Below are 15,657 nucleotides of genomic sequence, written 5' to 3'. Positions count from 1 at the left end.
TTTAGCCCCAACCCGCTCTTCTCCACTAAACACAGGAGATGCCAAAAGCAAAATTTAACTCCCCCAAGGGCAGCAGTTGTGTAACTGTTGCTACCACTCCCCTGAACTGCTATTAAAAAAACAGATGTGAACTGATTAAAGACTAGAGATATCTTTTATCACTTTCCAGTTTAAGTATAAGCTTGCAAATGGACTACAAACTCCTGGGTGATTTTTCTTTTTCAAACTGAAATAATTTTTGCTACTGAAAATATTTGCTGGGCATGAACAAGTGTGCGTTGGGGAGGAGGAAAGGAGAGGTGAGTTTTTCCAGCTGTGTTCTCCTTTCAAAAGACTTGCTAGAAAAAAGCACCTTCAAGTCCACTTTGCCCTGAAGTTTAAATGCAGACTCAGGAGTGCCTTTCAGTTGGTTTGCCATAAATATATTGTCTGGCCTTTTTTTTAAATAGTGCATGGAAATACATTCCTAGACACGGTGCTCCTTGGATGAATAACCCAAAATTTCAACAATTTACAACTTGCAACGAAGTCACAGTAGGCACAATCACATTAGATCATTAACACACGTGCAGCAGTAAGTTATGTCTTCATAGCAGCAATTAGTGCCATCACCTCTTCAGATGGCTTTCTGTTACTTTCTTTTGCTTTAGAAATGAAACAGTGGATCAGCCTAATATGAAAATCAAGCCTTTAACACCAAGAAGAAACTGGTGGGGGTAACCAATTGCAAAGTAAGGGCCCTGCTGCTAGGAATACATCTAATTTGACCTTAAGACCATCAACAACAAGGAGCCATAGAAACATTTTCAGTGCTTCCTAGCCAAGTCAGAATGTGTACACTGGAAACTGTAATTGAAGGCACTGAAAGCCACAACCCAAATTTCCTTCAATACAAAAGAGTAGAGAATATCTGAGTAATGAACAGAAACTGTCCAGATGAAAGGAGAGGACCCAGATCAATACAGAGAATATTTATCTCGGTCCTGCACTGGAGATCTGCCACTCCACTTGGAAGCAAGAGAAATAGAAAGGAGAGACAAATGGAATGATTAATAGAAAGAGTTTAATGTCACCCCCTCCCAGCATACTCATTGGCATCAGATGATGGCAGGGTACCAACACTACTGAATACCTGTTGTCTTCAAACAATGCATTTCAAACTGGCCCCTTTTGCCACTACTGAAACTCATTATTTTTTTTTTTTCCTGTTCTTAGAAGTTTGTAAGAAAAGCAGCCACACTCTGAAACTGCTCAAGTACTTTCTCATTGACCAGTGCTACAGGGCTGTTAACAGGCTGTTGTTTGTTTACCAGAAGATCACTCCCATAAATTTCCTAAGGCTCAATTACTCTTCCTTTAGGACTTCAAAGCTGACAAAGTAGGAGAGGCCATGCAAGCTGAAGTATAGACAATTTACAGCATACATCAAACAGGGATGCATCACTTCTCAGCTTCTCTCATGACTGTATGGCAAAACTATTTGCCCACAAGAATTGTGTCACCAGTGGGATAGGTTGAAGTAACAGAGACAGCAGCCTCCCAGGTGAGGGATCTAGGGATACTGAATGTGGTCCTGACCACTGTGAAGAAGAATATAATTTCTCCAGGCCCAATTTCTTCAATGTGTCTTTACCTTTGCAAATTCTTCCTGTATGCAAAGAAAAAAATAAGGAATGCAAAGTAAACCTCTCTAAGCTATTTTTCACATGGTTTGGAAAATAAAGGAGGGAAAAGGAGAGCATTTTGTTCTTTCTATTTTTAAAACCTTGGGAAGCACTTACAAATTATGGCAACAGTGAGACACAGAAGTACCTAGATGGGAAAATAATTCAAAAGGTAGTTTTTTGATCTTAATTGTGATTTCTGATTCAAATGAATGCCTGAAAACTAGACCACTAGGTACAAACCTTGAGCCTGTGTCTTACTCATCATATCCTTGTTCAGAAATGTAGTCTTCTCAGGGCAACTCCTGCTCCCAGTGAAATCAAAGGGAGCAAAATGATTTTAGGAGCACAGAGAACATAATTTTGTCTTCTGAATTCAGTTGCAGAGACTAAAAAGGTGAGCTTAAGAACACTGACCCACCTTGGAGATCACGGCATGGAAAAAGAGAAGCAAGTCAAGACAAATTAAGGACTGGATGGTTTAGATGCTAAAATCAATCAAGAATAATTCTGAAAACTTTGTAAATATTTTCACATTTACACAATTTCAGAATCTAGGCAAGGCAAGATACTGAGGGGCAGCTGGAAAAAACAGAGCTTTGCAGTACACAAACACTACTTCAAGACTTTCAAGTCTCTGCTGTTTTGAAACTTGGCAATAACAATGTTACTTCTGCAAATTGAGGTCCTCTGTGTTGGCAATTTATCAGCAAAATCCTAGACAAAGACAGACCTTAGTGGCTCTGTTATTGTGGGATAATGATAGCCATGGATGAGACCTATGCTTAGTATCTGTCCTGTAAACAAGTGTCTGGAAGTGTTAACTTTTGCAGGATTGTTCTGTAGGACAACCGTGTGCAGGACTTATCTTTAAAATGTCAAAGAATAGTAAGGAAAAAAAAACAACCACCAAAACCAAATAAAATCCCAGCTGCAGACCCTGAAGCAATTTTTAAAATAGCTCTCTGTCCTATTGTGGGATCAGTTTTCCCTGGCGTGGCTTTTATGTTCAAAATATCTTGAAATACTCGTTTCTTGGCAGAATCTACTAAAATATTTTCACTGAACCTTAGATGAGACTTATTGTCTGCTTGTCCCTAGGAAGCACTCTCTGGAGGAAGAGGAATAAAAGCACTGTTAATTATAGTGAGGGGACACACTGAAAGCTCTTACTGGCCTAGCCAAGTGTGAAATAAGCATTGCAGAGAAAATTAATTGTTTTAAGAATGAACTGAAAGGGGCAAAGAAGTTGATCTCTAACTATAGCTGGTACTTCAGTGCAGGTAGCTGCAAAGCCTAACAATGAGGTTTTGCAACCCATGAAGGAGTTAGTTAAATGGAGAGAAAGTCCAGACTCCGTGAAGATTTAACCCCAAAGAAAGCAACTAATCTACTAGATCACAACTTTAGCTGACATAAAGCAGTGCAGCTTTACTGGCTTTAAAGAAGATGCATGCATTTACCTCACTTGCAGGTTTGGCCACAAGCTTTTTATACCTCAAACACCAATAATTTTATTTGCATTTTACAGCATTGAGCGAGAGAATGGAATGGGAAGGGGCCATGATTTTCTTTCCTAAAAAATAGACAATGTGTTGATAGCAGAAAACAAGGTTTGCAAACTGCATTTTACAGAAAGACAGAACTATATTTACTGTTTGGTGTAATGGAATGTAATCTTACAACTCCTTTTTATATAAACTGAGTTGCAGAGTATTTGAGGTACCACTGATTTATAAGACGAATGTTTACATCTGATTTAATCAGATTATCAGAATCTCTAAATAAGATTAATCAACACTAACCAAACTTTTATGGAAGATGGAGTGAGGGAGAAGATAAATACTCAGTGTCTGAGAAGACAAGGGTGAACGAAGCAGATGATCTAAGGAACTGCAAGAGGATTTCTGAGATCTCTCACATTGATTGTGCTGTTATAAAGATACAGGCTTTGTTTGACAAACATTCTCTGTCCAGTGCTCCCAGTTTCTTTGGTGACCTCTTCATTTACAAGGTACACACAGACTGAAAGAACATGGAAAAGTCATACTGGAGTAAAAGAATACCAGTGCTTGAATCACTGAAAGGATGCAAAGGACAGAAGAAAATTATGTCTGTGGTTTTCTCAGGCAAAAAAGGATAGTTATTTCCCATTTCAGTCGTTATGGATTCACAGAGACTCTGACTGCACAGGCCAGCATTTTTCAGGCTGTAAAATGTTCCATTTTCCACAGATGAACTGCAGTAGTGGCTGAATCTGTTGCTCTTTCTATATTTATGCAACACAATTCTTTGAAGCCTCAGCAAGAACAGGACAATTAAAATAAAAACTAAAAGTGTAGAGCAATCAGAGGTCTGTGTAGGTTTAAAACAAGGACCAGAAGAGGCTAAAATGACTATCCTCATAAAAGTCAGACTTAGTAACCTGCTGTACAGTAAAAGGCAAAGCAAACACATATTCCAAATAATGCTGAGGGAAAGAAAGACAGAAAGCTAACCAACAGTCACTGATGGATCACACTAGGATCACACTGGGCTACACACCCTTGTCAGCTCACTCTGAAAAGAACTAGGAATAGACAAATAGATCTTTCATCAAACCAGATTTTTAATACTACAGTTTTAATTTGTGTGCAGGCAAGACAAAAGGAGAATTGTGGAGGTATTAAGAAAAAAAAAATTACATCTTAAGAATAATGGAGAAGAAAATTGGAAAATAATTAACACTGGCTGGAAACCATGCCCAGACTAAATTAAGGGAGTTGGAAAAGGAGTGACTCCCTAAAAACAGCTATGCAACATGCTTCTAAAGTTAATACATGAAAAGGAGCTGCACATTTTATTTTAAAACAAAATAATTATGTTTAAAAATAGCCCACTGACAACTTCTCAATAAACTCTTCAGTGAATTGACTTGTGGTTTCTCAGTTATTCCACATTTTTAATGCACTTTGTAGGAGTTTTTGAGAGAAAGACCCTAAACACAGCTCTCATCCTCTCAGGTACTCTTAAGATTCTTTCTGAATATATAAACAAGTCCCAATCAAGTATTGAAGACAAATGCAGGCAGTTAAAAAGCTACTTAGACAAGACTATTTGCTGCTGAAAATTATTTTAGCTCTATTGCAAATTTGAAGTTATACAGCTGACATTTGGCTCATTGGATATTACCCAGGCAGTTACTTCTCTGTCATTCACATCTTACAAGCAATTGACTAAAAGCATTGAGCTTTTGTTCCCTGAACAGTAGCTGAAATTTTCCCAATGACAGTAGGGTAAAAAGAGGTACCAGCATTCCCCTTGCTCTAATTTCAGCATAGCTTTAGTCTCTATGGATTAGAAAAAGCCAACATGAATGCTCTGATTTTTGTGGGATTCCCAGCTATTTCTCCAACAAAAGGATTAGGGAATAACTGAAAATAGCATGTAATCTGCTGTGTTATTTCTAGCTACTACTTTACTTCTCAGCCCCCCAAAAATGGTTGTCTTCTGTTAATTTTCTGAAATAATGTATTGTCTAAGCATGCATTCTGTTATGTTCTACAGACATGATATTGGTAGGCTTCCACTTGGACAAATATCTTCAGCAATTACCTCAGCCTGGGTGATCACCAGCCACATCTAACCATTAAGGTCAACTTGCTCAAGTCAGCCATAACAAAGTCTTCCACAAAGCCCTTTGACTCTCCTTTGTTCTCCACCAGCATATCTTGAGAGGAGATGCCCATGTCCAGGGCACAAAAACCAAGTGTGGAAATGTACCAGTAGAAGGTAGCAATTCTCACAGTTTGGCCTGCTCTCTCATGTGGAGGTTAGTGACCTTAATGAAGTTGAACTGGCATTTCTAATCCTGTCAGAGGTACTGAGTGTTAGAAACACCTCTGATCCCCAAAGAGACTTTTCTTAGGTGCAAGGATGTATTTAGATGTGACCTGCACAAATCAGCAGGATAAATGCCCTAGATGACCAGAGTTGATTGCAAACAAGCCAGTTGTTCTGAAATGGGTCAGTTCACAATTTATTGCAGAGTAAAAAGGGTGTAAATCTACTGAACAGCTTATTTACAAAAAGCTCATGGCACATATGGCTCTACTTATGTAAATAATAAAATCAGAGAATACCAGCTGGAAGGGACCTCAAGGATTAGCTGGTCCAACCTTTCTAGGTAGGAATACTATTTAGATTTGGTGGCCCAGCACCCTGTCAAGGTGAGTCTTAAAGGTGTCCAGTGTTGGGGAATCCACAACTTCCCTAGGGAGATTATTCCAGTGTCCAGCTGTTCCCAAAGGGAAAAATTTTCTTCTGGTGTCCAATCAGTATGTCCCCCTGAATAACTTGTACCCATTACCCCTCATCTTTTCCACATGATTCCTTGGGAAAAGGGAATCTCGATCTTCTTGGTAGCCACCCTTTAAGTACTGGAACATGGCAATAAGGTATCCCCTAAGCCTTCATTTCTGCAGGCTGAACAAACCCAGTTCTCACAGCCTTTCCTCATACAACAGGATTCCCAGTCCTTTGATCAACTTTGTGGCTCTTCCTTGGCCTCTCTCAGGCCTGTCTGCATCTCTTCTGTGCAGCGGGGACCAGAAGCGAACTGAGTGTTCCAGGTGTAGCCTGGAATATTGTAGTAATAAGACTTGAATTTTTCAAGTATAAAAAAAAATAATATTATTATAGGAAATCTCGATATACAACAGCTATCATTTTCTAAAGCACCCTTTTCTGGTGAAAACTGAGTGCCTCATCTGACTTTGAATATTTAAATATACTGAGGTTAGTTTTTGGCTGCCTGTGATAGCCTATATAGAAACATACCCTAGAGCTAGACATCTACACAGTCACATGGCCAGAATTTGGGCAACACTGGCTGAAAAATGAACTATAACTATAAAAAATTATACTCACTGTTTGGAGGCTAAGTGGGTTAAATTTATTAAGAAATGCCCTCCCTCCTCAGGTTAGGAAGCCATGAGTAATTTATTTGCAGCAGGCAGTGGAAAATTCAGTTTTTAAATTTTGTACTAGACTGAAGTATATGAAACAAAAATAACTTGTTTATAGCATGAAAATAGAAAAAATACCATAAAGGGGGCAAGTGCAAGGGGTGCAGAACTTGCAGTACACTTTGCAACACTGAGCAGTACCTGCCTAAACTGTCTAAGGGACTAGTCCATCTGGACTAAAAAGCTAGTTTGTGGAGCAGAGCAGATAATTTTCTCCCAGTTTCATGGACTTAAATGTTCATGATGGTTAAATAAATTTTAATTAAAAAGCCACAAATATTAGCCAAGTAAGGCAATATATCTATACACAGTAAATAACATAGAATTGTAACAGCAGTTTAAAGTTGTACACTAAGTTTTCTGTAAACACATAGAGGATGTGTAATTACACCCAGTCTTCACCACTGGGGGTGAAAAATGCTGTGGTACTTCCTGCAAGGTAAGGAATGAACAAACCTGATTCTACATTTAAAGGTTATTTTACCAAAGGGGGGGAGGAGAATCAAGAAGAAACAACAACCAACCAAACATGAAAACCCAAATAAATAATAATAATAAAAATAATCCAAAATTCAAAATAGCTCTTCCAAATTTTGTCAGAATGGCAAGAATTTCAAAGCAACAGGGTGCCTCAATTCAAAGATGCATCAGAAAAAGGAGTCTACAACTTTCATATAAAATTCAGTTTTTTCAGACATGGCCAGGAAGCACTTTCTCCCCTTAGATATGTGGATCATAATTTTGTGGAATGATTTTCCTGGTCAGGTTGTTCCCAAGGAAATGCAGCACTCTTATAGAATACATAGAGAGATGCCAAACGTGATAAACAGTACCCCCAAAATCAAGACATTGATTGTGGTTTCCCTTGCGAGACAGCCAAATTGATTCACTTACTGCTGCCACAAAGGTTTATTTTCCAGGCTCTCAAAAGGAAGCTCTATACTGTTTTGCCCTTCTTTCTGACACTCTGTGTTTTCTCTTCCAACTTTGAGTTTTGTTAGTCTTTTCATCCCTCAGAAATACTTTGTTCCTTTAGTATCCTGCTGTTTTGGGCAAATAGGACTCCTGTCTTCTTTGGGTGTGAATTTCAACTTGAGGGTAAATATAACTCATCGTTCCAAGTGAACAAACTCTTTTCATGGCAAACATACCTGAGCTGAATTTCATATTGCCCTGCATGACGAGACTGCACATTCCTCAAGATCAGTGTAAAGATGTCTTCATTTTGCAGGATTTCACATGCTGTTCCTGGCATTATTTCTTGCCCGTCTTTAAACCAGTGAACGGTAGGGAAAGGATCTCCAGCAATGGCACAGGATATAAGGACATTTTGCCCAGGAGCTGCTGTCACTGATCTTGGTTTGCTAATGAACCAGGGCTGAATACCATCCTGAGGTTCTGCAGTTTACAAACATATTTTACAAATCAGGAGAAAATGCCAGGCTTGAATGTACTAATTTCAGGGAAAGAATTCACAGAGAAACAAAGTTATTTGGAACATGCAGGGTATAAGTTTTTAATCTGAAAATAAGTCAGGTTTTAATTTTGGATGTAACTTGGGTTGATACTAAAATTAATCATTTACTTGGTACTTTACTGGCTCAATTCAGGCTTATATTAAGAGCAAAACAAAGGGACTTCAAAGCTGCCCTAAAAGGAATCTTGAAGATTTGTCCTCAGACAATAAGGGTAGGAATAACTTTAAGGGCAAGTGACAGCACTATGATTGCTGTGCAACTGAGAGCTCATGTAACAAATCACCATTAGCAATTGCATAAAATTGCACTTAATGTTGAAGACTGACCCAGAGACTAGATCTCAGGGGAACTTAGAGAACAGAGGAAGCTCTGAATTCAGACCAGACAGTGACAACAGACCACTGACCTACCCCTGGAGACACAGCCTCTGAAATCCCAGGGTTAAGATCTTTCACATTAAAAGTAATAAGAGCCTCTCCTTGATTTCCAATAATTCTCAGTAATGACTATGGGTAAATGTTGGCATACAGCCAGATTAGATGAAGTCCCCTATCACTGAGGTAGTGAAGCCCAATCATGGGAAGTTTGGAGGTACTTCCATGTTTACTGTGGGATTTACATCACAAGTGCAGGTTCAAAGCCTTTTCTTACAGCTAGTTCTCAAATTGCAGAAATCATGTGTTCTTCACTTGCTCTCACTATAATGCTAATATTAAAGCCAGGATACCTGGCTCCTAGACAGCTTTCAAAATACTCAGGGCTTTAATTAGAAAGAAAAACATCATTAAATGGTTTACATTAAGTCCATAGCTATGTAAGCCTTATAGTTATAATCTGAAGCTGCCTTTAGCAGAAGTTTTGCACAGTCCCTAGGAATGGGACTCAGGAATGCATTTCTGAAATAGTAACATAATGTTCCAGAGTGAAAGGATTTTTTTAAAGTTGCTTCTGCTCAATATCCTTTCTAATTCAGATGCAGAGACTGAGAACTCCTAGCATCCGTCACAACAGACCGTATAAACACTGATGTACTTTAAATAGACACTCCTCCAGCACATTAGAATTACTTTCTTCTAGCATTGCCTAAGGTGGAGAAGAACTTTATACCTTGTACTGTTAGTGTAGCCTGGGTTTGTGTTTCTCCTAATTCATTCCAGGCCTCACAGGTGTATTTGCCAGTGTCTTCAGGAAATACTTCCTGGATGTACAGACTGTACTCATTGCCTTTCTTCTCAAAGTGGAAATCTTCTGTCTCCTGGATTTCTTTCCCATTGTGCAGCCAGATAATTTCAGGAGGTGGGTTAGCTGAAAAATAGGAAGCAATAGAAATTAGATACACACACAAACCCCACCATCTTGATTAAGAAAATGGAAATGATTGCTTGTGTTGTGCCATGTGATTCTTGAATTTCATCTATGAAACATTCAGGAATTCCATTAACTCTTTGGATGCTGTGTCATTTGGAATACTCTGCCTTATTACAGATAAAATTCCAATGAATAAGGGAAGCATGTATATAATCAAGTGGGAGAATTAATTCTAGATCCCATGAATGTGTTTATCAAGGGTTTCTATTAACTGCTTTTTTCTGCAGTACTAATCTTACCTCAGCTGACAGAAAATCAATTTGTTTGGTTCACAACAGCTTTTACAATTCTACTCAGACTCAGTTTATTTCAACAGCAGGACCCAATAATGTTGACATTATTATTATTATTGTTGCTGTTATTATTATTCCAATAAAGAAACACTTGTACAAATCTGAACACAATAATACAATCTAAAGATCAGATTAGACAAATCTAGCTTTTACTTTTTAAAAACGGATTCCTTGAAATATTTCCAAATGCAATGACACCTGCTAAAACAATGTGTATGTGGAAAAAGCCACATACTTTGCAGAAGGACTTAAGATTTTTAAATAATGCTGTTCTACAGCTACACACCTGATAACTCCACAGTCATTATCACTTGACTTCCATCCATTACTTTCAGGTCAGTCAGGCCTTTAAGGAAGATGGGTGCAAAAGTCTTGTTTAACTTGGCAGCTTGTGCATCTTCTGCCCTCTTGCTGCTTTTCTTTTCTGTGAAGTTGAGAAGAGAACAAAAATGGTCTCCCACTGGAATTTTCATGGCAAATTTTAACTGACCCAAGGTTCAAACTAATTTTGAGACAGTGGTCTTGTTTCAGATCTCAGAAGGCAAACATCACTGAAACCACCAGTAGAGCAGTTTTGTCCTGCCAGTAGTCCAAGCAGAAAGGCAGGAAATGGGAAGGGGACTGTCTCCAGGGATTCTCTAAAATCACTGTTAACACATACCATAGAGTATCACACAAAAGTTTACACTCATTTTCCCCAAATACACATGCTGAGGCACAAAAAAACCCCAAACCCAACAACTTGAAACAACTATTCACTGCCTTCAATCACTGCTAAATTAATATAAAATTTTGAGATATGCTACATTACAATTGATGAGTTAAAAACAGAAACTCACATGACTATAGGATTCACCACTTGGAATGAAACTACCAACCATGAAATTGTTAGATGGTTAATGCCAATGGGCGAACAGAAAGAGTAAAACCTAAGGGGATCAATATGTATGACAAAACAAACTGTTGGATTATTGTATTAGGGTGTTTTGGTTTTGAGGCTGTACAATCAAATTATGACAGCTGGAGTTGAAGTAATCACTCTTATTAATAAAATCTGTCTGTGATAGATATGCCATTTGCAGTATAATCACAGTGGTCTCCTCTGCCTTGGATTCAGTAGCTCTGAAGTAAGATCATTTAGCTGCAAGCTGTATGGCACACTAGAGCAGGAAAGTTATTTCTGCTCTAAAAACCTGAGCAAAGACATTTCTGAAGCCAAAGTAGTCATGACCAAATCTAAGAACCCATAAATATTTATTGGTCACTTGGATACACTTTTTGTTTTGTTTAGCTTGAGTTCTGACGTCTTACGTCTTGCCTTCAAAATGCCAACCCTATTTTCTGTCCATACACTAAAATGGCTTCATTTGGCTTATTCCTACCTTCAAAAGTTTCAAAGGTATGTCAAGATCATCCAAAACAGTATCACAGCAACACAAATTGCCAGGCTGGAAAAAAAAAATCACTATCCGTAGAAAGACGGTGATTAGCAGACCTGAAAGCACCTCACTGAGCAAGTCTATTGAACCTCCTGGAGGCAAAAGTTAAGCTTATCCCAGGGATATTTGAACTCAATGCAAATTTGGAAGCTGCTTGGAGAGAAAGCTTCGCCTCTTCCTTTGCTAAGCTTTTTCTAGCCAAAACCTTGTCTTGCTGGCTTATATTGTAGGTCTTTTCTTGGCACTGAGCAGTGAGACATTGATGCATGTGAGAATGGAAATATGGGACCTGCCTGAGACCCACTCAGCTGGGTGTTACGGACTGAGTACTCTGAAATGCCTGTTGCACCAGCAGGCCACATTGATCAGTCTTAGGGCTTCCTATAGCTCCTGCTTCTAAGTGACTAATGCTGTATAGAAAATAGCCATGAAGTTGGGTCAGACTCATCTACAGTAATAAAATTCTGTGGTTTACCATATTCCTCTGTTTCGTGCTGTTTACTCAGGGAAATAGCTTATAACAGCTGCTCTACTAAGCAATATCTGTACATGCTCCTTCTCTATGCTCTATGCCTTGCAAAAAATCCCTTTATCCCTCAAACTGAAACAGACCTGGGAAGGAAAGTAGAAACACATAAAATAGTAAAAAGGAGGAAAACAAGAAAGCAGGAAAAGGAAAAAACAAGAAACTAATAAGGCAGGAAAGAGACATAGAAAAAAAGGATATAAAAATGATACTGTTTCTGTTATACCTTTCAATGAAATAATCTATAACATTGCAAATCAAGAAGGCAGATAGATACACAATAAAAGGAGAGTAAGGAAAAGAGAAGAAAAGCAGAGGTGGGATTCTAGACCAACAGAGAAACAGAACTGGGGTATAATCAAAGAAGTTAAACCTTTCAGAGGAGGAGAGATAACAAAAACAAACAAACAAGCAAAAACAAGAGCTGAAACAGCTCCCACAAGAGAGTTAACAGTGACCCAGGAAATAAATTTGCTAGTAGTGGCTCTAATAGCAATTCTCCCAAAACAGACTGAGCTGCCTCCAGCAGAACCTTGGTACAAACAGCAGGAAGTACTAGCAGGACTCCACACCCCTCACAACTGGCTCTTTGCTTTATTAGACAGAGGTGTCTGTTCAATGTAGTCTAAATAAATTTATTTCTGTAATCAAAGAAGATTATGTAACAGTTTCAGCTTATTAAAAAGAAATGAGTGAGCAGCTACAGAAGGAATAGAGCAAAATAATTTCCCAAAAGGAATTTTTCAGCAATGCTAACTCCTCCAAAATATGTGCTGCAGAAATAAAAGTTTTGTGTACTGGAACAAAACCACGTTCTTGCAGAGGGCTGCAAAAACAAAAAGGAAGCAAGCAAATCACTAATTGTAATTGCCTATATGACTCATCCAAAAAGATTAAAAAAGAGTTAGGCCTCAGTTTCTGAAGTTATCTCAGACACATGTATCCTACACAGGTGAGGAGACCTACTGATAGGAGTGATATTAAGATTTACTGGGAGTGCAGGCTTCCATCTCTAAAAGAGTGACCTGCAGGTTTAAAGGATGAAGAATAACCTGTCATTGTTACAGATCAGTGCTCACTATTTATAAGTGAAGCTGTTGAACTGTAATGAAGAGGGGCAGAACTTGCCTTCCTATCATGCACATCTTAAAAGTAGAATTTACACTAAAACTAAGCACTGTATAAGATTATGCTGATCTCTGGTATGAAGATCACTTCTGTGCTTAAACAGAAAAAAGGAAAGCAGAAGTCTATGCTATATGAGTAATAAAAATCTTACAGGGTACATTTTCAACTGTACACAAAAAGTTACAGGACAGATGAAAAGGTTATTTCTCTAGGGGAAACTGAAGGCAATCTTGCAGAGGAACATTAAGATGGAGTATTAAGTCTGAAATATTGAAAACTTGAGGGTTACTGCAGGGACAGAAAAAAAGGCAACTTTATATATCATAACTTTTCTGAAGACATTCCTATCCTTGTAAACCTATCACATACCAAGGCAAATACACTTTGATTTAGTCCTTCAAGTATTACCTGATTTCTCCATGCCTATTACAAGGCAGGAGTAAAAACGTCTCCCTTTCTATCACTGATGTTCTTTGAAGCCTGAGGGCAGTGAAGGCGTTTCATTACCAACAGAGATGAGATCTGTTGCAGGTAAGAGCTCAAAAATTAGAAGTTTAGGCAACCAGTATTCTTTTTCAAATGTGAGACATCCAGCATACAGTATATATATATATGGCTAAAAAGACTGACTCCATGGCAATTTGAGCAAGCTTTCTCCAAAACACAAGCATTCTCCATTCTCCCCTATTATTTGATTATTATTTTTTAATAGGATCTCTAATCATATGCTACTGTTGACCAGTAGCATCTGTTTATTGTATCAACATCTTAAGCAGAATATCACAAAAACTGTCTAATGTTTCTTGACATGGCAGCAACAATTAAAAAGACTTCTATTCTAACACATAAATGTTATTCATTCATTAAGGAACCATAGGGGCTCATTTCATATAACACTTCTAGCTTCAAATTTGATATTGTGGACTTCTTGACTTAGGAAAACATCAACTGGGCCACTGACAACTTTTGTTTCTTGCAGATGTTTTACATATGACAACACAGCCATGTTTTAGATATATTATTTGGTTTAATTTAGTCTTAGTGTAAAATCATTGCATATTCTCAGAAAAGACTGATACAACCATAAAAAGGCCAAATTACAAAGCCTGAATGTTAACTAGTTTCAAATTCTTCTGAAGCTTGTAAATGCTTTTAGTTGCTTATTTATTACATAGCACCATGCAGTGACTCAGTGCTCCTCTGAAGATGGCTTTAACATTTCACCATTTTACCATGAGATTGCAGCACTATACATTTTCACAGCTTATTTTAATGTATATTTATAAGGCCTTCTTCAATTTTAGCTTTTACAGCTCGTTTGGAAAAATAGCAATCAATTTGGTTTTGGATAGGACTTGAGAAGAGACACTGCTCATTCAAGATTAAGCAAATAACTCTGGTTCCCATTTACAGGGAACCACTGCGTGATTCTACTTCCTTTTGAAAACACTTGTATAGTTATTTTGCCAGGAAAGCTGTACAAGGAAAACCATCCACAAAAAGCCAGGCACTGTTTGCAGAAAGGTAGCTTCAGAAAGTGGACCACAGAAGTTCATATTCCTTGGCCACAGCCAGGTGCTCAGACACAAGGAGCAAAATTTGTGACTTTCACCAGGAAAATGGAGGGCAAGGAGATAAGAGGACACAAAAAAAGCAAGCTGCACACAACAAAAGGCCAGCATTAGGCTTTGCTGTCCCTCCAAAGCCCCTTTCAGCACATGAACTTTGCTGAGGCTCAAAATTGATATGCTCTGCAGTGACAGCTGGCGTCAGAGCCTTAAGCTAGGGGAGAAAGAAGAAAGCACAGGTACAGTTCTCAGCCCAGATTCTGCGAGCTACTGGGCTTCCAGCTGAAACCACCTCTTCTGTAACACTACAGGGTATTTTTGCTGCCAAAATTACAGATAATGAAAATACAGTACATCTGGCACCAGAAAGGAAATCTGTAACCTAAGGAGGATATTGTCTGACATTAGCATAAGGGCATGACTTTGTTATATATGTACACATTTCAAGCTTAATCAACTGGATGTGAAAAAGAGATCCGATGTCTTCCTATTATGCTAATGTGTACTAATCACCTATAGCCATTTGACATCTTCCTCACAACTCTTCTTACTACTTTCAAGTAGGAGTAGGTTCACCTCTAAGAATTAATTGAAGGAATGCAATAGTTAACACATAGCAGTACTGCCATAGTGACTACAAAAATTCTGCCCCAGGCAGTTGATTTTCTCCCTCCCTTTACTTTCCCCAATCAACTTCTGCAGCTGCAATAAGTTCCTCCCCAGGTGGACCACGTCTAAGCAATTCTTGGGGAACATCAGAAAGCTCTACTTAGGGTCACCTTGATAAAACCCAGCAACATTTCAATAGCTTGTTTCCAGATCATGCAACTAGTTTATTTTAAAGTCACTTACAGAAGCTGCCACAGCTCTTTATCCACAGCTGTTAGCTTTGTGCAGGTCAAACCATGCAAGATAATATAGAAGATACTATAATTTTCTCAAAGGCTCCTTATAGAGCACTGGGTTCTCAAAGCCACCTATAAAATTATAAGAGCAAGAAGTTAACAACTTTTGCACAGAGCCGTGGGCTTTCTCTGGTGAACGATGGTCGCTCTGTCATTACAACGGGCTTTTGGTAAGGAATTACACAGAGTGATAAATTTAAGAGTCCACCACAATGATCCCACTTATAAGACTCCCATGTTTTTTGCTTTTCCAGAGGCTTTAATATGCATGAATGTTGGGAA

The 15,657-nt window shown here is 38.4% G+C and overlaps 1 protein-coding gene across 1 annotated transcript in view; it reads right to left on the bottom strand.

Annotated features, from left to right (window-relative positions):
* Positions 1–15,657, bottom strand: part of MYLK (myosin light chain kinase) — a 144,594-nt gene that overhangs the window by 72,100 nt on the left and 56,837 nt on the right. The window contains exons 11-13 of the mRNA XM_009996028.1: positions 10,096–10,233; positions 9,256–9,453; positions 7,822–8,068 (exon numbers count right to left, since the gene is read on the bottom strand). Of these exons, the coding sequence (XP_009994330.1) occupies positions 7,822–8,068; positions 9,256–9,453; positions 10,096–10,233 (583 nt within the window). The remainder of the gene's footprint in view (positions 1–7,821; positions 8,069–9,255; positions 9,454–10,095; positions 10,234–15,657) is intronic.

The sequence above is a fragment of the Chaetura pelagica genome, unplaced genomic scaffold (genome assembly GCF_000747805.2).
Source record: "Chaetura pelagica isolate M959 unplaced genomic scaffold, ChaPel_1.0 scaffold3, whole genome shotgun sequence".
NCBI classification, from domain to species: domain Eukaryota; kingdom Metazoa; phylum Chordata; class Aves; order Apodiformes; family Apodidae; genus Chaetura; species Chaetura pelagica.
This window is presented reverse-complemented; position numbering and strand designations above follow the sequence as displayed.